At 50.4% G+C, this 26,960-nt stretch overlaps 2 protein-coding genes across 4 annotated transcripts; one reads left to right on the plus strand and one right to left on the minus strand.

Moving 5' to 3' along the window:
* Nucleotides 1-1,471: 1,471 nt before the first annotated feature.
* LOC120704408 lies at nt 1,472-26,806 on the minus strand. Of its 3 annotated transcripts, none has more exons than XM_039988800.1 (6): nt 26,680-26,806; nt 5,952-6,192; nt 3,471-3,990; nt 2,855-3,317; nt 2,441-2,765; nt 1,472-2,337 (listed from the first exon to the last, which is right to left on the minus strand). In XM_039988800.1, the coding sequence occupies exons 2-6, from the start codon at nt 6,161-6,163 to the stop codon at nt 2,178-2,180; spliced, it is 1,680 nt and encodes a 559-aa protein (XP_039844734.1). In that variant the 5' UTR covers nt 6,164-6,192; nt 26,680-26,806; the 3' UTR covers nt 1,472-2,177. The 3 variants fall into 3 exon arrangements, with proteins under 3 accessions (XP_039844734.1, XP_039844726.1, XP_039844718.1); XM_039988792.1 differs by lacking the exon at nt 26,680-26,806 and adding an exon at nt 23,660-26,667; XM_039988784.1 differs by lacking the exon at nt 26,680-26,806 and adding an exon at nt 20,602-20,752.
* On the plus strand, nt 8,419-9,658 carry LOC120654781. Its single transcript, XM_039932429.1, has 2 exons — nt 8,419-9,433; nt 9,510-9,658. Exons 1-2 carry the CDS (start codon nt 8,419-8,421, stop codon nt 9,656-9,658), a joined length of 1,164 nt encoding a protein of 387 aa, XP_039788363.1.
* Nucleotides 26,807-26,960: the final 154 nt, after the last annotated feature.

Consider the following 26,960-nt stretch of genomic DNA (forward strand, 5'->3'; position numbering starts at 1 on the left):
TGCAGATTGCGATCGATTCGCTGCCAGACATTTGTACACGCCGAGTTCCATCCAGATCCCTGACCATCACGGCCAGAGCCAACTCCATCACACCGTCCACCGCCTTCCGCCATCCCCGATTCGGGGATAGGGGAGCGCACCACCTGCGCGTAGGTTTTGGATTCTTTCGGGAGAAAGTAGCTAACAAATTCGTCGATGGATGAAAAGTGTGGAGGGGCTTCTGATGGGGGAGGATTCGGAAACCCTTTATCACAATGGATTCCATCGTAGACCTGGTACTCTGATGCGGATGCCTCAGAGTCGGGATGGATTCCATCACCGCCCCAAGGATCCTCACTCCGCTCACCACCCCTAGTGATCTTGCCGCGTGTCCTGTGCCTCAGATCAACGCCCAGAATTCCTTGCTCGATGAGACATGGAGGAGGTGACCGAACCCTAGGGGGATTAGACGGAATCTGTCCATACCTGGTTCTGTGAGGGTCATAACGGACTGGAGCATCTCTCACTGACCACGATGGCCCGCCATGGATGCCGTTTGTGGTCGTGGAGGCCTTCTGAGAGATGGGGTCCTTCCCTTCCGCTTGTCTAGCATCCTCTCCAACTGGCTTCCAACAGAAATTGATCAGAAGGTCCTTGAGCTTGATCGAGTTGCCGTCTAGCTGCAAGAGGGGGAAGCGGGAGGTTGACGACGCAGGCCTGAAAGCTCGGGAGGAGACGTCGACGGGGAAGGAGATGGTGTCGCCCAGCGATCGCCCCGGAGGAAGAGGACGACGAGACATTTCTATTGCAGAGAAGCCCCTCTGCCACGCACATTTACACAGTGCATATACCACAACATTGACACCTATGATGACTGCCATATACAAGCTTTCTCGCTACGGGCGCATGGATGATCCATAGACATATTTCAACAGTCCACACCTCACACACAACATTTAAGAACCCAAATCAAATTTGACCGAGCCTGCAGCCAAACTTTATAAACACGGATCTATACATCCGTGATGGGCCTCTCGGGACGCCAACGGCGCAGCATTTTTCTAGTTCATATTTAATTTTCCTCCATCAATGCCACCACTAATTACCATGCCCTTTACCATAGATATGCCAAACGCACCCTGGAATGATACAACCACATCTTGAGGGCTTGAACCCAAGCTGACAAATTCCACTGGAAATAACCTAATTAATTGAGCTATATACGCTCAGCCCATGCAGTTTCTAGTGACTGAACTCTATAGTAGGCATATCTACAGCTCTTGCAAATCATCTTTGGTTATGCGTCCTAAAATAACTTAATATCTGGCTATACACCTAAACAAACAGCGCATACAGTCAGAGATGCAGTTATCGTAAACTAGGGTTATAAGAGATGACTGATGACAGAAGGCCAGTACTATAAGAGTGCGGTCTGCTGTTAGTGTTACAAGCATATACAAATACAGTGTGGTTTGTTGTTCACAGATCGATCACCTCCGTAACAACATATTACATACTTATTCAGATCAAGCCATCAAGGATATGAACGCACAATCTGGCCCCGCAAAGGAAACACAGCAATGCCGGCCACAAATCACTTAATCAGGCACACTAACATGGTCCAGATCAATGGTGCCCAACAGTCGTGTACATATACTACTCCCAGTGTTCTGTATATAAAAATAAAAAAAAACTGGAGATTTCACGGCATATTTAACTGATGCCCAATGACAATAATATCTGATGAAACAGCACAAGCACAACACAGTGTGTAATCGGTACTCAGTAGGAAAGTACAATGCTGGTGGACTGGATCTTGAGAGCATGCACACAATGGAAACAAACCAGCTCTTCTATTATGGAAATCTACCGAAGGTCCTGGGGTGTGGTGTGGCGCTGTGAGCAAATAGACCTCCTGGCTGGAAATATTCCAGCACGTACAGATGGTTGCCGAGCATACTGCCTCCCCCAATCTGTACCCCATCCTGCTTCTTAATGATAACCCCCACATCGTCCATTTCCACTCGCACCCCGTACTGGATCGAGAGCTGGCCAACCGAGACAAGGTTCACCCGAGAATCGGGAGCAAGCAGTACGCCGTCAAGCATGATATTATCGCCATTCAAGTAGCCAGATCTTGTGACTGCTACAGATCCAGCAATCCCTTGGAAATATCGTGTCGGTGGCTTGGTATGATTTCATAGATACTGAGGGTAGTGAAATAGAATAAACCCTTTCCATGTCACGTGCAAGGATGCGCCCGAGTCCACTAGAAATTCTTCCAGGCGTGTTGTCGTCGACGTTGGAAATGCTTCGGCGGGAAGCTGGCAGCACCGGTACCCAGTCGGGTCCGTAGTCCTGCAGACACACGCACATATATATACACACACGTCACAAATTTATCAAGAACACATTTTCCTTATATATATAATTATTAAGATATAATGCAGCATGTACGTACGCATCAAATCGCGATAGCCCAAACAATTGCTTGTTACACTCTTGATGAGATAATTCTCGGAGATAAGCTCCCCATTTTTTTTCTTTACTCTTTCCGCCGTCTCCACTTGTTCCTCGAAGCAAAGACCTTATCTGTTTTAGCTTGCTGATTGTGGATTGCATCATGCAGGTTTTTAAAAGTTGCAAGCCCAAAATAAACAGGACCCAAAATCCAGCTAGACTGTGGAAGTCCATATACAAGATTGTTACTCCTGCCCCCCAGCTTGTATACGGTAGCAGTATGCAAGCTGCAATGCAGAATATGCAAACAATCCACAATATGCAAGCTATACAAGAACGCAGTCAGAAAGTTAAAAGCAAATAGAGCATTATAAATAAATGAATATTTTGTACAATGCAGTAGTTAATTTCGTACCTAATCGTGACATGCCAAACAAGCCCGTGTGCGGTGGAGACGAAAATTGTCCAAAATTTTGCCCTCCTCTTTCTCCTCCTTCTCCTTCTCCTCCTTCTGCTTCTCCTTCTCCTCCTCCTCCTCCTCCTCCTCCTCCTTCTCCTTTGTCGTTTATTTCTCCAATCTCCTTTACTTCGTCTTTGTCGTTCTCATTCATTTCCTGGATCTCTTTTTCATCACTGTCCTCATTTATTTCGTTAACATCTCCACTAGTGGCTCCACTTCCACTGGCTTCTTCCTGGTTTCTAGCTCCAGTCTCTGTTCCTCCTCCCCTACTACCATATCTTCCACCTCCTCCACGCCTTTCAGCCATGCTATCGCCTTCTCCATTACCTTGTTCTTGGTGGTCTCTACCTCCACCACCTCCTCCATCCGCTCCATCACGGCGATTGCGTCCACTTTCTCCTCCTCCATCTCCTATGCACTGGACGTGCAAATGAAAGATTAGAATTAGCGTTACTCCACCATGCATAATGAACACATGGATGTATCAGTCAACACTAAATGTTGCTCGCAGAGCCGCAGGATATGTGACTCAAGGTCATTCGAAAAGAGATGGGGGGGCATGTGTACATACTTGGCTGACGATGCGCAGAGAATCCAGCATGTACATGCCGTTGCATAAGCGGCCCTCGCCAACGATCTGCCCGGTCTTCTTATCTTTGACGTGGCAAGACGTTGGCTCAAAGACCGTGACCAGGCCATGGTCACGAGCGAGCTGAGACACTGAGACAACATTCCTTCTTGCATCGTCCCCGTCAACAAAACAGACGCCTGGAAACTCAAAACACTCCGTCCGTACACACCCGCGGCCCTGGACATGGACATGTGGGGCGTCGTCGTTATTGCCACTCGTCGGCGTCATAGCATTTTCTTTGTTGTCTATCTCATCCTGAAACTGGAAGCCGCCGCCGTCAAGCAGGAGGCCCAGGTTGGAGGTATGGTGGATCCACGCACCGGAGTCCAGAACCCACTTCATGGCCTCGTCATCACGCTGGCGTATTAATAATTCCTGATTAATCTCGGGCCTGACCCGTACCGCCACCGGACGACGACTCGTCATGATCGTGATGAACTCAAAAAATGGTTCTAATAACCTGCACCAAAAGCAAAATTGGACCCCATAATATAATACACATGTTTTTTTAAGAATGCATAAAGACAGAACTTTTCGAAAGATCACATCAAACCCAATAGTAGGGCTATATTGTGATGCTAAGAATGAATCTGCATTCATGCAGAAATGCTGGCATTCAAACCCTCTTACCTGTGTATAGCACTATTTTGAAAACATAAGGACCATATTTGCAACATAATAATGCCCCCCCCCCCCCCCCCCCCCCCCCCCCCCCCAAACCAGGTAAGCGGGTAAGAAAATATATTTGAAAGCTATGTCATTAATGTAAACCCTAAATCCTAAATGCAAGGCGATCAAGTACTTAGATTAATTCAAGGCTAAGGACCTTTTTCTAGAGCCAAGTATGCAAAAGGAGATGGAGAATACTTCGGTAGATAGGTTTTGCTAGCTTATTGCTTGACTGATAAGTTCCATGAGCTTAATAAAGGAACCAATTTTGACTTCAAACCTGAGCAAGAATGATGGGCTCCACTCCACCATGGAACAGCTAGATTCACAACAAATCTATATAGATTTTCTTGAGTACTCCTTTTAGTCCATAAAAATCTATGTTGCACGGATACGCGGATACGGATACCGATACGCGATACGACGATATTCCGATACGCCATTTCTCCCAAAATGCAGATACGTGGATACGGCAATATATTTTAAAAATAAAAAATAATAAACCCATAAAAATTAGAAATTAGCTCACAGACCATAAAATATTACATAACAATAACATTATTCAGGACATAGCGTTCAACGGTTCTAGGTATAACGTTCAGGCCATGAAGCCATCATTCAAACTTAGGTTCAATAGACACATAACATAGCAACTAGAGCCCACCTACTTGTGCGAGGTGGCTGTACACAGCTGCACATATTGCTCTTATATGTAGCGAATGAGTACTTGTTTCAAGGTATCCCACATGTATCGGTAGGGTATCTAAGAAGTATCCAGTTTATTTTTATTATTTGAAAATCACATAACTTTCTAATACTTACAGGATACGTATCCGGAAGTATCCGTGGAGTACGGATATCCGATACCGGTACGTGAGTTTTGTGAAGTATCCGCGTATCATAGATAAAAACTCTGGAGTTGGCCCCTCAATTCCACGGTTTTTTCTAGAGCAGGGTTCGTAAAGTTGTCCCTGTTTTGGCTAGTGGAGTTTGGAGCGACGTTAGAAAAGGTGGAGTAGAGCAGTTCCATATAAGCCCTAAGTTAAAATCAAAATAGAATCATTGAACTGGTTGGACTACCCCGAGGATCTGGTTTTTCACCATGCTGGAACAAATGGAAGCGGTGTTTAGTGACATACTTGAAAGTTACTCTCTCCGTCCCTAAAAAAAATATAATTCTAGATTTGGGACAAGTAAGTTATATTTTTAAAGTTTAACTGAACTTATATAAAAAATAATAATATCAACATTCATATCTCAAATTGATTTGATTAAAAAATATTCCACTAATTGTTAATCAAATGATACTTACCCCATTATAAAAAGAATGTAATTCTAGATTTAGGATAAGTCAAACTTTTTCTGAGACGAAGCATCGTGAAAGGCCCTATTGTGCATGTGTTCAGTACCAGTGTGGTACACGCTAAGTCCCGTACCAATAGAGTGCTGGTAATATATACTATACATCAACTTCAAAAGACTATCTATATCTTTTTTCATTGTTAGAAATAGAGATTTTGACGAAACAACACCTTCCAACAGCTTCTCTAAGTGGTTATTCAAATGTAGCCATCCTCATTTCCACATTTCTCGCTAGCCAAAGATAAATAATGAAAATAGCTATCTAGAGTGTATACAAGATATAGAAAAACTGTTATAGAGTGAAAACATATAAAAATCGATTTTTATGTAGAAATCTCTTCAAATAATAATTTAGAGAGTAGAATTTAGAAAGACTCTTGAAGATGTTACCATTGCAACAGATATATTCGAATATTAAGCAGCCATTCGAGAATATTAAGCAGCCATTCGAGGACAGGCCTCCTGTAAAAACCCCCACCAACCACCTCCGGCGGTACTTGTGATGACCCACCACCTTCCGAAAGCTTAGCAGCTTGCATAGACCTCTTTCGTACGTGTTGACGCGCCCTGCTGGACCAATCTGGATTTCCGGTGAAGTACATTGCAGGCCAATCCCAATCGTTGTCGACACCTGAGAGAATTAATCAACCAAAGTAAGCTAATTAAGTCCGCGTTACTCTCTCCATACTTGAAAAAAAGTCATTTTAGACAATGACACGATCTCCAAAGCTTAAATTTGACTTCTTATTTTGACAAAAATATTTATCACAAAGTGATATATTTATATTTTTATAAAAATATTATTCAAGACAAATCTATTCATATGATTTTTGTATTTTGAAACTCAACAACTTAAAAATTATTCATGATATGTATTTCCAATATTTGATACAAACCTTATTCAAAACGACTTTCTTTTCAAATATGGAGGGAGTACATTTTCCCCCTTCTTTATTTTCGATCCTTATTACATTATTAATACGGTAAAGACTCCAACCCAGCCGGTCGTAGTTTTGCACAGCGAAACGGCCGATCCCCAGCTTTCATCAAACGGGTGTGCGAGGGGACACTGCACGACCGGGCCCACATTTACAGAAGGGGAGGAGCAGTTTTATTCAAACATCGGGGAGCTCGCCGGTTCATTTCTTCTCGGCCCCTCTCTCTCTGGGGTTCCTCTCTCTATCTCTCTCTCTCATACACCGGCGATTTTTTCCCCGCACCACCACGCAATTTCTAGATCTCCAGGGTGCAGGGGGGGTGGGATCTGAGCGGAGTGAGCGGGAGGGGGAAACCAGATTCAGGTGAGCGAATCCCCCCTTCTCTCAGTGACTCAAAGCCATGCACCCAGCTCCATCGATTTGATTCACTATTTTGTTGTTGTTTTGGGTGGAGGTTATCGCCTTATCGGCGTTTTGGATTCCAGCGAGGCATCCGCGGGCGTGGGAGGGGCGACTTGAAGCATCATCCAGACCAGGTAATTCCTACGCACATGTGCTGTGATGTGTGTGTGTGTGTGTGGAGGGGGGGTTTGGGTGCAGTTTTTTGCTTCACACTCCGGGGGTGTCTATTCACCGCGCGCGCGAGTGGAATCGATCCACTCGCAGAAGGCGCTTCGTCCTCCGCCCCCGCCCCGCGTCCTCCGCCCCCGCCCCTTCGTCCTCCGCCCCGGCCGGCGGCTCTCGCCGCCGCGCCGTCCGCCCACCAACCACCGCCGGCGCATCCCCGTCCTCCCCTAACCTCTCCGGCGCCACGCCCCCGCCCGGGACCTGGCCCGGCCGCCGGCGCCCACCACCCCGGCCGGCGGCACGGAGCGCCGCCTCGCCGCCCGCCCACACACCACCGCCCACCGCCGGTCGATTCCTCCCCCCACCACCTTCTCTTCTAGGTCCGGTGGCCATGGAGCTCTTCACCGCCGCCGCCGCCACCCCCAGCAACCCTAGATCCTAAGGCCGCCGCCGCCGCCCTCCACCACCCCGGCCGCCGGCGACCTCGCCGGCGGCCGCTCCCCCCACCAACCACCCCTCGGACCCCGGCCACCCCCCTCCCCTAACCCCGGCGCCAACCACCATCGCTGGCTCGAGATTGAAGAAGCACAGTCAGCTCGCCTCCCTTCTGCGACAGCTCGAGCTCCAGTAGCGCGCGCGAGGAATAGACTCCCCCTCACACTCCACAACAATGTTTCAATTTGGCACCCACAAGGTCTGGAAGCACAGTTTTACGATGTTGTGCGTGCGAATATGCCCCTCTGCCCACCTCTCGGTTTGTGTTTTTTGTGACTAATTTATGCACGTGCAGTTGTTCACCCCCACCCAAATTTTCCATTTTCGCCTCCATAATCTAGGATTTAGGGGAGCCGAAGGGCAGGTTCACAGAAATCAGGGATTATCGAAACCATTTTTCGGTGTGCCCTGTTGAAATAGCTCACAGATTTTTTTTAGAAAATGGACGTACAGTGCAGCGATGTGCCCCAGAATGGAAGTGCCCACACGGGGGGCAGTTTGATTTCAAACATTGTCGATTTGTAGGTGTTAGACATTGTATATGTGTGTGTTGCGTGATGGGCCCTGGCGTGTACTGCGCCTGGGCTATGGCCGGCCATTGTGGCAAGGCCCAGTTGATTAGGTCGGCAGGGGTCTGCCTTTAGGGTTTAGGCTTCCAGCCTATATATTTGTAACCCTTGTTTTACCCTAATCAATCAATCAATTCCACGCAATCTCCATTACTTTCAAGGTATCACGAGTCCGGGATCCCCACGATCCCGCTTCCGCACCCTAGCGCGCGCCCCTGCGCCGCTAATTCGCCGCGACCCCTGCGGCGCTACCCATCTCGCACCGATCCCTGCGATCGTCGTTGCCCGATGGCTGGCCCTTCTTCCCTCACCTCCGAGGCCCGCAGGAAGGCCGACACCGACGCCCAGGCGGCGCGTGACGCTGAGGCGCAGAAACAGGCGGACGCCCGCGCCGCCCGTCAGGCCGCGCACGACGCCGCCCTCGAGCGCGCCCGTCTGGCCGAAGAGGAGGCCGCCGCCGCGTCCGAGGAGCGCGACGACGCCGACGCCCGCGTGCGCGCGGCCCTGGACCACGCCGCTCTCGAGCGCAAGGCGGCCGCCGACCCTGACGACGACGACATCGACTCTGCCTCCGAGGTCTCTGTTCCTGGCGACGCCGGCGGAGACCTGCACGACGCCCTCCTCATCCACGAGGTCGCCGCCTTGCTGAATCTGCACACCCAGGCGGTGGCAGTGCAGAACATCAAGAGTCTTGTCCCCGTCGTCCTCGACATCAACTCCTCCAGCTACTCCAGATGGCGCGAACAATTCCTCCTTACTCTCGGGAGGTACCAACTACAGGACCACGTCCTGCAGGACAGACTTGCGCGCCTCTCCCCTGACTGGACCCTGATGGACTGCGTCGTTCGGTCGTGGCTCTACGGCACCCTCTCCAACGACCTCGTCCTCAGCAAGAGCGCGCACGGCTCCACCGCCCGCACCACCTGGCTCGCCATCGAGGCCCAGTTCCTTGGTAACAAGGAAGTGCGCGCTCTTCATCTTGATGCCCGGTTTCGGACGTTTGTGCAAGGTGATCTCTCCATCACCGACTACTGCAAGGTGTTCAAGCGTATGGCTGACGACCTCGCCGATCTTGGCGAGCCTGTCACTGACCGTACGCTCGTCCTCAACGTCCTTCGCGGCCTCAATGAGAAGTTCGCCTCCATCGGCCGCCACCTACGCCGGGGTCGTCCCTTCCCCTCCTTCCTGGAGGTGTGCGACGACCTCATTCTGGAAGAGATCACTTTGGCGGAGAAGGCGTCTACTCCATCCTCCGCCCTCCTCGCCGGCACTTCCTCCACCCCCTCAGCGTCACCCCCTCAGCGTCAGTCCAGCCGTGGCTCTGGACGTGGCAAGGGGACCGGGGGGGGCTGGTGGGTCTGGCGGCCCCTCTTCATCAGGTAAAGGTGGCCGCGGCAAGCACGGCAAAGCGACCAAGGGCGGCGGCCCTCCTCAGCCTGCCACAGGCGGTGGTGGCTCCAGCAGCCACAACTCCACCGCGCCCACCCAGGCGGCCAACGCGCAGTGGCCATCATTCTACAACCCCTAGACGGGTGCCATCCAGATGTGGCCCATGCAGCGTCCGCCCGTCGCTCCACCGCCTCAGCCTGCTGCTGCTCCAGCCCAACACCAGGCGCAACAGCATGCCCTGGTCGCCCACCAGCAAGCCGCGCAAGCCCAGCAGCAGGCACTGCAGGCGCAGGTGCAGCCTGCCCAGCTGCCCTACTACGGCTTCATGATGCCTCCTCCGGTCTACGGCACCATTCCGGCACCTGTTCCGCAGGCGCCCCCTGGCTTCTCCAACCCCATGAACGGCACATCTTGGGATCAGCAGTCGCTTGCTTCGACCTTCAGCACCATGTCCCTCCAGCAGCCTCCGCAGACTGACTAGTACTTCGACTCAGGTGTTACCTCTCACATGACCTCACACCCTTCCCACCCTTTCACATGTTTTACCTCTGCGGTACCCTTTTCCTTCATCAATTGTTGTCGGTGATGGGTCTTTACTTCCTGTCACTATCACTGGCGCTACGGTTCTTCCTGGTAGTCTATCTCTTAATAATGTTCTTGTTTCTCCTAGACTTATTAAGAATCTTATTTCCGTTCGCCAGTTCACTTCCGATAACAATTGCTCTGTTGAATTTGACCCCGCTGGTTGCTTTGTGAAGGATCTGGCATCTCAGAGGGTGCTCATCAGGTGCAATAGCTCCGGTCCGCTGTATCCATTGCAGTTTCCCCAGGCGCTTGCTTTCGCTGCCACATCTTCGCCTGCTCTGTGGCATCGCCGCCTTGGTCACCCCGGTCATGAGGTCTTAGCAAAAGTCGCTTCAGTCGTCCTGTTCTGTAATAAAGAACCTAGATCCATCTGTCATGCCTGTCAGCTAGGTCGTCATATACGTTTGCCATTTCAGTCATCGAACTCTCGTGCTACTAGTAATTTTGATCTCATTCACTGTGATCTGTGGACGTCACCAGTTCCTAGTGTTTCTGGATTTAAATATTACTTGCTTATTCTCGATGACTGTTCTCATTACCTGTGGACTTTTCCTCTACGTGTTAAATCTGACACTTTTTCCACATTGGCAAACTTTTTCTCACATGTCCGCACACAGTTCGGTGCTATGGTTAAAGCCGTCCAGTGCGACAATGGACGTGAGTTCGACAACTCCAGCATGCGCACCTTCTTCCTCACCCACGGAGTCCATCTGCGCATGTCCTGCCCTTACACCTCGCCTCAAAACGGTAAAGCTGAGCGCATGATTCACACCATTAATAATGCTGCTCGCTCCCTATTGTTTCAGGCTAGCATGCCTCCACCCTATTGGGTTGAGGCTCTCCACACAGCCACACATGTGCTAAACATCCTCCCAACTAAAACCTTGCAATCATCCACCCCTCACTCCGCTTTGATCGGAGTTGCACCCACCTATGGTCATCTTCGGGTTTTTGGTTGTTTGTGCTATCCTAACCTTTCAGCCACTGCAGCTCACAAGCTTGCTCCTCGATCAGCATCGTGTGTCTTCCTTGGATACTCAGCCAATCACAAAGGGTACCGCTGCCTTGATTTACAATCCAACAGGGTTCTCATCTCCCGCCATGTGGTGTTTGATGAAACCTCGTTCCTGTTTTCTTCGCAGCCTACCACTCCTGCTACAGCCGATTTTGAGTTTCTCTCAGATCGCACTGACTTTGTACCGGCTCCCATAGGACCCGTACAGTCTTTGCCTGCAGGTACTCCATTGGCGCCAGTTGCACGGCCACGTGCGGTCACGGTCGTGCCGTCCCTTGCGCCCACAGTGCAGGCTACGTCGGGGCCGCCCCTTGTTGTGGGCACTCCGGCTCCTGCCGCATCTCCGACACCGACGTCAGGCACCCCTGCTCCAGGCGCCTCCCCGACGGCTGCGGCGCCCACAGCTGTGGTGCCAACGGCTGTGGCACCCACGGCGCCTTCGGCTTCTCCAGAGGCCACCGTTGTGCCTTCACCTGCACAGCGCTCCTCGACTCCGCTTGTCTTCACCAAGCGACCGGTGCCACGCCCACTGGTCATGGCCTCGCCACCGACCGGCTCTCGACCTCTCCGGAGTTTCGTCCACGTCTACTCTCGACGGCCAGTCAACGGGCCGGTTGCTCCGCGACCGCTTCCCCGTGGTGCTGTCCCGATGCCGCCGGTGTCCAACCAGCACGGGATGACCACTCGTGCAAAGAGTGGGCTTCGCTTCCCATCCATCTACACCACCTCGTTGCTCTCTCCGGTTCCCCGCTCATACCATGGGGGCCTCGCCGACCCCAATTGGCGTGCTGCCATGCAGGAGGAGTACGATGCACTGTTGATGAACCACACTTGGGATTTGGTCCCGCGACCACTGCAGTCCAATGTTGTTAGCGGCAAATGGGTGTTCAAGCACAAGTTCAAGGCAGATGGTACGCTGGAACGGTACAAGGCCTGTTGGGTGCTTCGTGGCTTCACACAGCGCCCAGGTATTGATTTTGATGAGACCTTCAGTCCGGTTGTCAAACCTACTACTGTCCGCACAGTTCTGTCCTTGGCACTCTCTCGCAGCTGGCCGATTCATCAGTTGGATGTCAAGAATGCCTTTCTCCATGGCAATCTGTCCGAGACAGTATACTGCTCCCAGCCTACCGGTTTTGAGGATAGCGCTCATCCAGATTATGTGTGCTGGCTTAATCGATCTCTTTATGGTCTTAAGCAAGCCCCGCGCGCATGGTACAGCCGCTTCGCCTCATACATCATTCAGCTTGGTTTTGTAGAGGCCAAGACCGACACCTCATTGTTCGTCTATCACCAGGGCACCGACACTGCTTACCTGCTGCTATACGCGGATGACATTGTGCTCACCGCATCATCTCCTCAGCTGCTTCGACGTGTCATCAGTGCTTTACAGTAGTTCTCTATGAAGGACTTTGGTGAGCTCCATCACTTCCTGGGGATGCATGTGCAACGGTCTGGTGCTGGTCTTCTACTCTCTCAGCGGCAGTATATGATGGATATTCTTGAGTGAGCTGGTATGTCTGATTGCAAGCCATGTGCCACTCCAGTTGACACGAATCCGAAGCTTTCTGCCGATGGTGGTGTTCCAGTTGCAGATCCTACGGATTTTCGCAGTCTCGCTGGCGCCTTGCAGTACCTGACTTTCACTCGTCCAGATATTGCATATGCTGTACAGCAGGTTTGCCTTCACATGCATGATCCTCGGGAACCTCATCTTGCTGCTCTCAAGCGGATCTTGTGATACAGCAGGTATGTCTTCTGTTGCGACCGTCTCGTCAGGCTGATCTTGTGGTCTACTCAGATGCAGATTGGGCTGGTTGTCCTGACACTCGCAAGTCTACCTCAGGTTATGCTGTCTTTCTTGGTGACAATCTCATCTCTTGGTCCTCCAAGCGTCAGACTGCTGTCTCTCGTTCGAGCGCCGAGGCGGAGTATCGAGCTGTTGCCAATGCCGTGGCCGAGGTGTCCTGGTTGCGCCAACTCCTAGTTGAGCTGCATGTTCCTCTCAGTAAAGCTGCCTTGGTTTACTGCGATAATATCAGCACTGTCTACATGTCTACCAACCCCATTCAGCATCAGCGCACCAAGCACGTCGAGATTGATCTCCACTTTGTTCGGGAGCGTGTTGCTACAGGAGTTGTCCGCGTTCTTCATGTTCCTACCAGTTCTCAGTACGCCGACATCTTCACCAAAGGCCTGCCGTCTTCGGTGTTCACGTTGTTTCGGTCCAGTCTGAACGTCCAGGCTGCCGACGATCAGACTGCGGGGGGGTGTTAGACATTATATATGTGTGTGTTGCGCGATGGGCCCTGGCGTGTACTGCGCCTGGGCTATGGCCGGCCATTGTGGCAAGGCCCAGTTGATTAGGTCGGCAAGGGTCTGCCTTTAGGGTTTAGGCTTCCAGCCTATATATATTTGTAACCCTTGTTTTACCCTAATCAATCAATCAATTCCACGCAATCTCCATTGCTTTCAGTAGGTAGACCTAGCTCATGGGTACGTTTGATCACTTTGGTCAGATTGGTCGCTTTTTTATTTATTTTCGGAGTGGCCTGTAGTAGCGTGTGGTAGGTGCTAATTGTGTAGTCGCATCAAGAAGCGAGCAATTATACTAGTAATATAGGAACAATATTTACTAAATTTGTTAAACCTTTTCACCTAATTTGCGGAACCAGCTTGATTTACGTGGCCTCGAATGGAAGTGTAGACACCGGGGCAGTTTGATTTCAAACATTGTCGATTGTAGATAGACCTAGCTTAGGGTCAATTGATGGGGGGGGGTACGTTTGATCACATTGATCAAACATGTTGCTTTTTTTTATTTAGGAGTGGTCACTAGTAGCATGTAATAGGCGCTAATTGTGTGGTCGCATCGAAGAAGCTAGCAACTATACTAGTAATACTAGCAACTATGTTTACTAAACCTATTCAACTAAATTGCGGAACCAGTTTTTCTTCGCAGGCAACTTTTTTTTTTTGCATTCTACCATATGATTCATTTGTCCAACATTTTTTTCTCTCTCTGGCTAATGTGTTTCTATGCATGACTACCCCCCTTCTACAGGAAAGGGCTACTCATTACAGTGCCAAGAGGACACAAGAAGCAACAAGGCTACGCAGCTTCAACAATCATGGTACCCCCCCCCCCCCCCCCCCCACACACACACAAACTGTGTCATTTTCCTTCTTTTTAAATTTGAGCAACAATCCATTTTTTGGGGGCACGAGGCAATCCATGTTCTTTTTTTCTGCAGGGTACCGTAGTTGTACAGTTTATTCATATATTTTTTCTCTTTTTCAATGAGTGCAGTTTCAAAGAAACAGAGCTTCACCTTCAAGGCTAATCAAGCTATACAAATACATGTCTAAAGATCAGCGCGAGATGGTATGCAGAGTGAATTTTGATGGGCTGCTGAACATTGCATGCCCCACAATCCCAGCAAAACTTGCTAGTTGGCTCATGCAGTGCTTTGCATCAGAGCTTGTGTTTCCTGGAAGGGGGTAGAATTTCAGTCACTCCAGATGCTGTCGCTGATATACTACACTTGCCAAACAATGGTGGACAAGTCAGATACGAGCTAGACGTTGACGCCATCAATTTCATGCACATGAAGTATGGTATTGTTCAGGGGTCAGCACCAAAGATTGAAGAAATCATGGAGAGGTTAAAGAAGAACAAGGAGGCAAATGAAGATTTCCTGAGGTCTTGGATGATGATTGCAATGTCAACGTTCTTGTGCCCACCAACTAGCTTGGGAATAAGTCCTAGATGTTACCCGGCACTAATGGACCTTTCAACTGTCAAGAATTTGAATTGGTGTCGGTTCGTGGTTGACCAACTGAAGGATGCTGCTAAAAAGATTGACAAGAAGAATTCTATTAGGGGCTGCATCCTGTTTCTTGTTGTAAGTCTTTTTTCACACACTCTCTGTTACCTTTTTTTGTGTTTCAGGAATTATCCATTCATGTTCCTACATTTTAATATCACATCTCCTCTCTTTTTTCCTATCAGATTTTGTATGCAGATTCATTAATGGTCCAGAATGTAGATATCCCCACTACCAGGTGAAGGATCACTGCATGGACAAGGAAGCTTTTGGATGAGGTTATCAAGCATGACACAAATCCTGATGGATCATTTGGCAAACTAAAGGTATGGCAAAAGACAATATTTTTCAGGGCTCTCTCAAAAACAGTTTTCTAATTTGCTAAAAAAAAACAGTTGTCTAAACCCCCAACACCCTATTCTAATTTTTTTCCAGCTCAAACCGTCGAGATACTCAGTGGTGCAGGAGTCATTATTCCAGATGGACGACATATTCAATTTTGTTACATCAAAAGGTAATATAGTTTACTTCATTACGCGATATTATTGGACATGGATTTTCAGTATGTTGTATAGAGATAGCAGCATTCCCACTAGATCTAAAAGCAAGTTCTTTAGAAATATTGTTCAGTTTCTAAATCATGATCTGAACAATTGTCACAAAGAGTAGGAGCATTCCTACTAGATCCCATCTGTTGCTCTTTTCATTAGACATGTACTTCCTTTTTTCTGTATGGAGGCGTTGGAGGGGTAGCAGGCTCTTTGACAAACATTCATGATAGCATGGATACATTTAATTCACACTGTCATACTTTTATTTTTCAAGCGCGCTTCCTAATTTATATACAAAATATAATATTGTTAGACTAAGCAGCCTTATTTTCTTTTTCTATACACATTATGCAACCAGCCTACTCGGCTCTTTTTATCCATACCACTTCCCTGTAAAACTGCAGCTACTAATGCACATTGGCAGTACACCTTTTCTCGGTAATTTTAGAGGTTATGGTCACAATTTTATGCAGTAACAAAGTAGTTTAATAATAATATTGAATTTGTATTTAAGTAGTACTGAGATAGTAAGTTAATAATATTTGATAAGCAATTTTAAAATGGTCAGACCAAGCATTTAAATAGCACTTAGCTATTCCCTGCTCAATTGAACAATTGTATTTCTTGACTCAAATAATGCACTTGTATTGTTTATAGATGCTCTAATTCTGTGCATATGTGCACAAATGTCCTCATAAAGGTGCTTCTTGTTTATTCATCTACAGGGAAGGAGGCTGGCCAAATGATTTGTGAATATTTAAAGGACGAACCATGGTTTACATTACTCTGCAAGAAGATGCAAATGCAGTAAGACTTGATTTCACTCTTAGATTATAAAAAGCAGCATTTCTTTTCATGTCCATACTCAAGCAACTAATTTTTGTGTTCTTGTTTTAGCAACCTTTGATATGTCGATGATGTTTTCTATTTTGGTTCTACCAATCAATTTCTAAAGCAAACATTCATTTTTAGTTAAGCATATTTTCTAGTTACAACTAAGCATTTTACTTATAGCGCTTTAGCAACTTTTAGACTAATATATTGTACTCTGCAATTATAGCATGGGACTTTAGCATTTCTCCAATAACAGTTAAGCAATTTATATATCATGGTTTACCATTTTTTGCAATTGAGCCATGGAGGTGAACCTGATCAAATATTACTAAAGGTACTTGTTAGGATTCCCTCTGCTAAAACTGAATGTCATTAAGTCCAACACTCTAGCTACCCTAGTTCCTCTGAGTAATTTAAAAAAGACTCGTAAGCTTGTTTGTGCAGTTCTTTGGATCTTTAGTATTCTGCAGGTTCGGCAATCATATAGGTTTGTTTTCTAATTGAGTTCAGCATCTTGGTACAACACATTTGTTTGCAACTTCTCATTATTAAAATACCATATTTCATATTTTGTGTATGGTTTGTAAAATTCAGTTGAAAATGCTTTTGCCCATGCTCTAATTTTCTCACATTTTCTTAGAACTTTGCTTATATGGTTCCAAAAATTTGCTTATTCTGCCTAGGAAATTCACAATTATTAGTTAGCCAAAGTAATACTTTTAGTTGAGCATTTTGTTGGCTACGAAACAAGCAAATGCATATGCATGTTGGCAATTTTTACGATATTTTATTTTTTTGAATGCCTCTGTTGATAATTAGGATACACCAAATAGTTCTTCAGCTTATCCAACTTACTTATGTGCCACATGCTATCTGATGTATTTCTATTTTTTTCATTATATGGCAAGTCATGAAAGGAGCTCATAAGTTATACAAGTATGAAGTACATTAATGTGCATTTGTGATAATATGCTTATAGTTCTTTCTTGTCAGATGCATGTGCAACACCACAGAGTCATGAAAGTTTAATATTCAATGGAGAGGCAAATCTATTTGTGTAAATAGACTTCTATAAACCAAATTGCTATGCTTGTGACATTTGGCAGTTATGTATGATGTGTGTATAATTAATTATATGTATTCTAAATAAAATTATATATTCTATGCATACAATTTTTTCTATTTAGGAATCACCCGTGCAGTGAAGCTTTTGTTTTTTTTCCAAAAAAGAAAGGAGACAAAAATCTAATATCCCAATTGCCAAAAAGGGATTTTGCTCCAGTGGAAAACATCACAATCTGATCTACTATTTTTTTTAAAAAGGAAAATTGGGGTGCTCTATGTGGTGATTATTCACTATACACGAGTATTTACTGGAACAAACCTCAACTTTTATGAAATAGATTAAGCAAAAAACTAAGAGGTCCACCACCAACCTATGAAACCTCTCGACACTTCCTAAGCACCGTTCAATGTTTTTTCCTTTCAAAATTACCATTGCAAAAATCCACTTTTACTGGTGTCCTTCCGTTTGTAACCGGCGTTCCTCGATCTTTTGTTTCCAACTACTACTAGCGGATGGTGCAAAATTTTGTGTCTAGAACTACTGCATGTGCAAATAAACAGGGCCATATCTATAGCCGGGCCCGCTCACACTTATGCTAATTAGACCCTGTTTGGTTCCTAAAAGTCCCTAGACTAATTTTAGTTCCTGGGCTAAAACAAAAAGTCCCTTCATGTTTGGTTTGAAGTGCTAAAGGGACTAAAGAAGTGGTGAAAGGACTCAAATACCCCTGCATTCAAGGGCAACGACACAGCGCTCGAGCCGGCGGCGCTGCAGGCGGCCGCGTCAACGTCACCACGGCGTTGGGCGTGACCTCTCTCCCGCGGCGAAGCGGCAGAGGCCTGCGGCGGAGGGAGCTTCGAGGCGTGTGGGAGCCTAGGCGGGGCGGGGGAGCCTGGGCGTGGAGGCCGGCGAGCACCACCGCCTTGTCGAGCTCCAGCAACAGCTCCAGCGAATCCCTGCTGGCCGCCTCGAGCTCACCGGCGCTCGGTGGATCTCCTCGACTCGGCCACGCGCGGATCTTCTCGGCCATGGCGGCGACGGCGGATCTTCAGGCCATGGCGGCGATGGCACGGCTCGCCTCGGCTTGGAGCGGCGGAGGCCCGGGCGCTGTGGCCTCGAGCTGGCGCGCCTCCCTCCACGGCCCAAGCTCGAGGCCCGCCTTGGCCGCCGCCGCAATGGCCTCCGAGCTCGATAAGGAGGCCGGCCGAGCTCCGCCGCTGCAGATCCAGTCAGGCCGGCCGGAGCAGCACCGGAATGAGGGAGGGGGAGGGAGCAGGCCAAGCTCGGAGCGCCGCCGCCATGGCCCCGCGGCCCGCCGGTGAGGGAGGGGAAGGGAGCTCCGCGGGGCACGCACGAGCGCCATGGCTGCGGGCCCGAGCTCGGAGCGCCGCCGCCACCGGACCTGCGTGGATCTGCGGGCACGAGGGGGCGGAGCGTGGTCGCCGACGGCAGCCCTTGCGCGGGCGGCGTACCCGGCGGCGCGGACTGGGAGAGGGGAGCGGGAGGGGGTTCACGGGGAGCAGAAGGTGGGGGGTGAGAGGTTCACGGGGCCTCGCGCTGGGGGGCGCTGGGAATCATGCGTGGACCCAAAGGGTAGGGTGGAATAAGTCCCAAAAAGTACCTCTTGAGAGACTTCTCAACTTTTAGTCCCCAACAGACTTTTAGCCCCAAAAAACCCGCCCTGTTTGGTTGTTTAGTCCCAAAAGTCCCAGGGACTTATGCAAAAGTCTCTCAAACCAAACAGGGCCTTAATCACATCCGAAGTCGTCCTCTATCCATCGTCGTGTGGTGGTGGTGGTGTGGGTGGGGTGGGGGATCCTCCACAAGTCGAGGGAACTCGAGCGGCAAACATTGGGTGGGCAGATTACCCGAAACCCGAACCCCGAACCCGAAAAACTCGAGCCCGAATCCGAAAAACCCGAGCCCAAAAAATCCGAACACTAATTCGGGTTTCAACCCACGGTACCCGAAATTATTACAAGTAATTCGGATTTTAAGCCACGGTACTCGAACTACCCAAAAAAAAATCCGAACAACAGCCCAATCCAAATATTTTTCAGCCCAGCCCATCAAATCCTTCGCAATTGGGTCCTTCCCAATTCCCACATCCAGTAACCCTAGCCCCCACCCCCAGCCCCCACAAGCACAGCGTGGGCATCTCGAGCGACTCCCGGACGCCGCCACTGCGACTTGACGGACAGCACCACTGCCCACCGGCCGGCCACCGCGGCACCGCCCAGGCGTCCACCAGCAGCGTGATGGTGCAGGCCCCTGAACACCCAGCCATAAATCTCCCTCTCCCTCCCTCCCTCCCTCCCTCCCTCTCTCTCTCTCTCTCTCTCTCTCATCCCTTCTTCAGATCCAGCACTTGCAGGCAGCATGACGACGGCTGGCGGCGCGCGGGTGGCAGCAAGCCAGCGAGGGAGCGACAGCGTGGAGGTGGTATAGAAAGCGCCATCTTGGAGGTCCTGTCTCTTCGATCTTTGTCCGCAAGCTGCCTCCTGGAGGGCCCATTCATTGCTCGCCCAGGCGGCCAGACCCATGGTGATGTTCTGCGTGTGGTATTGAGAAAAGTGTACTTGCTAGTTGGTGCTTGATGCTAGTTCCTCTCGAGGGAACCGATGATGCTGGGACCTGATGGAGGATTCAATGGATCTGTTATTTCATTTTTTTCCCCTTTCATCTGCTTCTTTGATCTTTCTTTTCCGTTCCAGCTAGCAGGCAATCCTGATGGGGATCGATGCAAAGCTAGCAGCATGTGATAGATTTTTTTAGAATCTATATTTTGTTTCCGTTGCTGTTCTTCCCTAATTTATCTTCTCATATTTTTCTTGCTGATTTTTAATCGGGTATTGTGGGCAAATCTGAACCCGAACCCGAACTTTTGGATACCCGAAATATCGGGTATTAATCTTTCAAAGCAAATTTCGAGTAGTATTTTTGAAAATCCGAATTTAATAAAATTCAAAATACCCTACCCGAAAAATTCAGGTAAACCGAACGCCCAGACAAGACCAGCATGCAGGCGGGTCTGGCCTGCAAACCACGACGCCGGCGGCTACCGGAAGAGGACACGAAACGGCAGACATGATTTAAAACGGCGCCCGCTCCCAACAAAAAGCCACCACCAAACGGGTCAAGCATTAATTACACGACGCCATAGCTAGCTACAGTATTCTACGCAGGGAAGGCTGGGTAACTCACCAAGAGACAACGGCAGACGACGACCAAGGTCGGAGTTGCGCGGCGACGGCGAGGTGGGGTGGAGTGAACAGCGGATCAAGAGCGCAGACGAGACGACTGCGTCGAGGTCGTCGGAGGGATGTGCATTTGTTTCCTGCCCCTACCTATATAGTACACCGCCAAGCGCCTGTGCTGGCCTTGGTCGGCCCCACATGTCCGCGTGAGATGTAAGCGTCGAGGCCCCAAGCGTTGTCTTAGCGCCACATACCTTGCTGGCCTAGTCAGCCCCACATGTCCGCGTGAGATGTAAGCGTCGAGACCCCAAGCGTTGACTCATCGCCACATAGAACCTTGGCAGCTTTGTCAGCTTTTTTCCTCTCAAAATATCTCACCTTTGTCCGTTTGGTTATTCAATCACTAGAACTGTTCACTACTTTGACCGCTAATTAGAAATATTAAATAAAGACAATTAATAGGACCACCTTCAAAACCTTGTGTCAATTCGTGAGACTAATCTAATGAGCCCTTCGACCGCATGATTTGAAGATGGTTATTGTAGCATCACTGTAGCCAATCATCAATTAATTACCATTATTAGAGTCGTCACAAAAAATTACACTCATCTGTGAAGAGATTTTACAAAAAATTACACGCATCGGGTTAACTTATTATACTCTAGTCAATATAACTTTGATCACTATCTTTTTGCTATAAATTTTTTTATAAAATATAGTCAATATATACTTTTGCACAACTACATTTCAAGATAAATCTACTTATATCGCTTTCATATTTTCAAACTCAATACAAAAGAATTTATTTATGGTCAAAGATTAAAATATTTGACTTAAAACAACTCAAAATGACTTTCTTTTCATATTCGCAGGGAGTATTATGGGTGACACATGTTGAGGAAAAATACAATCCCAGAAATTTATTACTAACAAAATATCTTATCATTGGCCAAGCGCGTGCACACACTCATATCATTATCCTGTATTGTAATGGTTATAGCAGTCTCAATACCACTTGAGATCCTGAGTTCGACTCCTCGTGCAGCAAATATTCAAGTATTTGTCGGCTTTGTGCTTTCATTGACAGACGTCATTTTGATCGACAGCAAGATTCTTGTGGTGACTTCGTCAATCTCAAAAATTTGCCGACCAGTCTTTGGAGGTGCTCATTAGAGTAGGATTTGCGTACGTAAGTTCACAAGGAGTTAGTATGCATGCATTGTGAATGTGTACGTTGTACCGTCTAACCTAAAAAATGGAAAAGCTATCCGTCACTTGAGTATTATTCTACACTAGTAGTATGCCCCTGCTAAAAAAGAGTATTATATTTTTGTACGAACTTAAACTAAATCTCTCCATAATGCTAGCCCAAAGGTAACAACTCTTGGGCTAAATCGGCCTCTAATGCTAACCCAGGCCTCAACCTCCTCTTGGGCCGAAATAACCCTGCGCCAACTGGTTCCCTCTCCCGGTGACGGTGGATGACTACCACTAGCAGGGATTCGTGGGAACCTAAAACGACCCGGGTTTCCGGAAGGAGAACCCGAATCCCTGTATCGTCGTGATAGTCCCTGGATCAGTAGCTATCACATACAAAACTCATTTCAATTAGATATCACAGATATACAATGTTGAAATTTATTACATGGATTTATTTATTACATAACTTAGAGAGTTGAGGTACGAAAATTAGAGTACAAGCCCCTTGGGCTAAAGGGAAACAAACAGAAATCGGAAGCTGTAGCTAGTCTTCTAGGCATTCTCCGCCTTGATATCTCTTCTCCACAGGCAGCACTTGAGCGTAGCACGAACCGTCCCTAGCTTTGTCCTTCGTCTTCGGACTTGATCCGCGAGTTGAATCCTGCATCTACCAAGCTATCCCCAAAGACGGGATAGGTTCACGTCACCATCCGAATGCAAGATTTTAAGTGGATGCAAAGGTATAAAGTGTAACCAATGGATAGGCTGGGGTTTCCTATGCAAGCATATACATATATATCCATAATCATGTCTCTCACCCATCCCAGGACGGTGCAGAAAACTCACTCTCCCTGCACCTCATCTGACTCCACAGGGGGAAGTGGACTAGAGGGAGATAGAAATACTGGGGTTCACTACTCTATGAAAGTGCAGCCGGATCAAGAGATGTACATGACCGAATACGCGGTTATACATATAGTTTTCACCCTTCAGGGGTTGTACACCTGTACCCACTTGGGCTGCAAAGACGGTCGTCGCCATCTTGAGACACAGCCCACAACCATGACTCCCTAACCATGACGGTATCATCCTGCATTCCCGGGGTGGGATACATTCACCGCAACGAATGTTTCGGGGCTGTGGATCTCTAGCCTGGCCATGGCTTCGAGAATCTCGGAGACTGGGGTCGAAGAACCCGACCGGGCCCACGCACCCCGAATTGGGCGTGCGCGGTCTACCCTCTCCTAGAGACTAGGGTCGGAACACCCGACCGGGCCCGACGCACCCCGAATTCCCATGGGCGTGCTCGGCCTACCCTCTCCTTAAACACAGCCACAGTCTGGTACCGCACAGCTAGAAATGGCTGGAACCCCTGCCCATAGGGGGTAAGTGGTGTGCACGTTTGACATAGTTCCGTCACCAGGGGCACTATCTCGAGCTATATTGCCGGGGCAAGCATCTTCTCGCGCAGTCCTCCGCAAAGGTCCGCCAAAGGCACCCATAACAGGTATCGCCTCTCCTTGGGCAACCACACATGTACACCCCTCCTCATCCCGCACCCGCCACAGGTGCTCCTTGGGATGTGCCCAGCACACATCCCCGGCCAATCGCTTGCCCCCGCTAAAAGCTCTATCTCTGGCTCCTCACAAAGTGGATCTCATGCATGCCAAGACTATCATATCATGGAATCCCATACCTAATCACTCTCATAGTAGCCAAAGCATCCAAGAATCAATCAAGGTATAGGGATGCAAGGAATACGGTATAAGTAGGCCATGCAGGCTTATCTCACACACACAAGTAAAGCAATAGCAATTCTAGCAAGCAGTGCCTAATAGAAATTCAAGTCGTAGATGGGCGTGAACCTAGCAGCTCTTCGTAGTCTTCCTCGGTCTCTGACGTCTTCTAGTCGTCCGGTACGTCCTTATGGATCCTCCTGGTGTCGAGGTAGTCCTTCTGGATCCGCTGGTTGCTCGAAACATTGATCAACTCCTTCTCATCAGGACCTAATCGTAATTACGTATAAATACAAGGGCTAAAGTGCAAGAATGCACAAAACTGCTCAAATAAGACCCAACTCACAACAAGACCTATTCTAACGCGTAGTTAATGATTTTAGAAGAATTATGAAACTGGTTTCATAATTTTCGGAGCTCTGGTTGAATTAATATGAATTAACTAAGATTAAAGCATTTTCTGGAATTAACAAATGATTATCGTAAAAGGAAAACACAGAGGTGACACATGGCAGCACCGGAGCGTGCCACGTCAGCACGATGACGTCAGCATGACGTCACCAGGTGGGGTCAGCTCTACTAAGGTTAGCAGTGGGCCCTGCTGAGGTCAGCGTTGACCAAGTCAACATTGACCGTTGGCTGGTCAACCGGGTCAGTGGGGTCCGCGAGTTAGTGGTCCCACAGGTCAGCCTCTCATAAGAGACTTACAAGCGGGGCCCGCGTGTAAGGGTTAAACCAGAAAAAGAAAAAGGGAAAGGTTTACGTCGTTGTCGGGCCGAAAGTGTGCAAGTGGCCCAACAAGGCTCGGCTTGGGTTATAGGGTCGGCTCGGGCGGCGGCTTGAAGGCTGGCTTAGGTTTGGCTCGATCTGCGGCTCCGTTTAACAGGCCAGCTCGGACTGGCGGCTGGGGCGACGAGGGGCCGGCTCGGTTCGGCTCAGTTAGACGGGCTGGCTTGGGTCGCTGGCTCAGCAGACCGGCTCGCTCGGATCGGCAGGCCGGCTCGGCTCGACTAGTAGACTGGGCCTTCGGGGCATTGGCGGCCCATCTCTTCTCTCTTCTTTTTCTTCTTTCCTTTTTCTCCTCCTTTTTTGTCTTCTTCTCCCGCTGACGCTGACCTCCTCCTCTTTCTCTAGCGTGCCGGACCACGACGGCGGCGAGGGTCCTCCTGCGGCAGCGACGCTGCTTGGTTCTCCTCCGGCTCGGGTAGGGCAAGGGCGGTTAGCTGGACTGAGCAAGCATGGCAAGGCCGCGGGTGTGCATGTGCTTCCTCTGCGTCGAGACGGGGCCGGGCAGATCTCCAGGCGGTGGCGAGGTCGGGTTCAAGGCATGCACGCGCGTGAGCACCTGGGAAGCCAGGTCGCGACACGGCGGCGAGACAAAAGCTCAACGCGGGTTACGGCTAAGGCTGGATGTCGAGCCGCCTCGGCTCGGCTCGGCTCAGCTCGAGCTGGCTCGTTATGGTAACGAGCTGGCTCGGCTCGGCTCGTTATCAGGCCGAGCTGAAAGTCAGGCTCGGCTCGGCTCGTTTGGCAGCTCGAGCTGGCTCGTTTGGCTCACGAGCCAGCTCAAAAAAAAACCCAGCCAGCTAGCACTAGCAGAGCCAGATGCCTCCATGGCTGCGGGCTGGTGGCGCAACAAGATGTCCAGGGTCTTCCTCCATGGCTGCGGGGAGAGGGGGCCTGCAGCTGGAGGAGCCGTCGTCGCGCCGAGCGGGTCCAGCGGGGGGTGAGGGCGCAGGGGCGCCGGCCGCGAGGCCGCAGGGCAAGGCGCCGGCCCCCGACCGCGAGGCGCACAGGGGCGCCGGCCGCGAGGCACACAAGCGCGCCGGCCCTCGGAGGCGGGTCGTTGGAGGGGCGGGCCGGGCTCCCGGGGACGACCGGACGGGTGAGGTCGGGGGAGGCGACGGGCGAGGCGCCGAGGCCGTAGCCCGCAGGGAGGGCGCCGGCCCCCGGCCGCGAGGCGCGCCGCGCGCAGGGGCGCCGGCCGCGAGGCCGCAGGGCAGGGCGCCGGCCCCCGGAGGCGGGTCGTTGGAGGGGCGGGCCGGGCTGCCGGGGACGACCGGACGGGCGAGGTGACGGGGGCGAGGTCGGGGGAGGCGACGGGACTCGCGAGTCGCCCAGCCGCCGCGCAGAGGTGGGAGTGGGAGTGTGGGACTGGGAGAGCCGGAGAGGTAGGCTTTGGGTTTCACTTTCATCGAGTCGAAGCTGGGCTGCTGGGCCGGCTAGATTTGAGCGCTGGCTCGTTGCGGCTCGCGAGCTGCTCGCGAGCTGGCTCGATAAGAGACCGAGCCAAAACTTTGGCTTGGCTCGTTTATATTTTTCTATGAGCTGAGCCGAGCCGAGCCACTAATGAGCCGAGCCGAGCGAGCTATCGAGCCAAGAGTTTTTCGTCCAGCCTTAGTTACGGCCACGCACGTGCGCAGGAAGCTGCGGCGGCGTTCGGCCAGACAAGGCAAGGCGGCGAGGCGGGTCTGCTCCGGCGAGGCGAGGGCGAAGCGGTTCGCGCGTGAGCTCGGCAGGGTCGGGTGCGTGGCGAACGCGACGTCGTGGCGACGACAACGCGCGACGTGGTGTGCGCGCGTGGGCGTCGGCTTGGTTTGGCAAGGCCAAAATCTTGGCCTTGCGACCAGCACGAGTGTGCATGTGTGCGTGCGATGTGCCATGGCGGCGGTAGCTATGGTTTCGTGCCCGTGGTGAGGCACGCGTGAGCAGCCAGGCATGAAGGCTCGGCCTTTGGTTGGGGCTCGCCGTGGTGCGTGTGAGTGTGCAGGTGCAAACCAGCGGCTGGACGTGCGCGCGGTGCTCGGCGATTTGCCGTAGTGGCACAACACGACGATGGGCGAGGCTAAGGGCAAGGCTGTGGCCGGTGTGCGTGTGCGTGCTCACGAGGCGTGCGTGTTCGTGGTGCACACAGCCGTGACGTGGCCAAAAGCTCAGCCTTTGGCTTGCTGTGGCAACGGCGCGTGCGCGCGGGCGTCCGGGAAGCCGGAGCGCGGCACGGCCGTCGGGTCACTCGGCGATGAGGGCTCCTGCACAAAAATGGGGACGGGAAACCCATGGTTCCTACAGGAAGTGTCATCGGCGGCTTTATGCCCACGCCGGACAGCAAGGCACAAGGGGGTTCGGGGAGCAAGGGAACGGCGACCTACCAGTGGAACGCGAGGAAGAAACGGGCACTGCAGGGGTGAGGCGAAGCCGTGGCGAGCTGGTGCCGTGCAGTGCCGCGCAGCCACGGCGAGGTCGTCGTACGGGCGCAGGGCTGATGAAACGGTTCTGATGGCAGCGGGCGTCGGCGTCGTCCTCCTCATGGTTGACCCAGGCTGCGGCGGCCGGTGCTCCTCCTCGGCTTCCTCTCCTCCAGGACGCCGGATTCCGGCGGCGGGCGTCCTCCTACACGACGTGTCGGCGGCACTCCTTCGTGGCGAGCTTC

The sequence above is a fragment of the Panicum virgatum genome, chromosome 1K (genome assembly GCF_016808335.1).
Source record: "Panicum virgatum strain AP13 chromosome 1K, P.virgatum_v5, whole genome shotgun sequence".
Taxonomy (NCBI): domain Eukaryota; kingdom Viridiplantae; phylum Streptophyta; class Magnoliopsida; order Poales; family Poaceae; genus Panicum; species Panicum virgatum.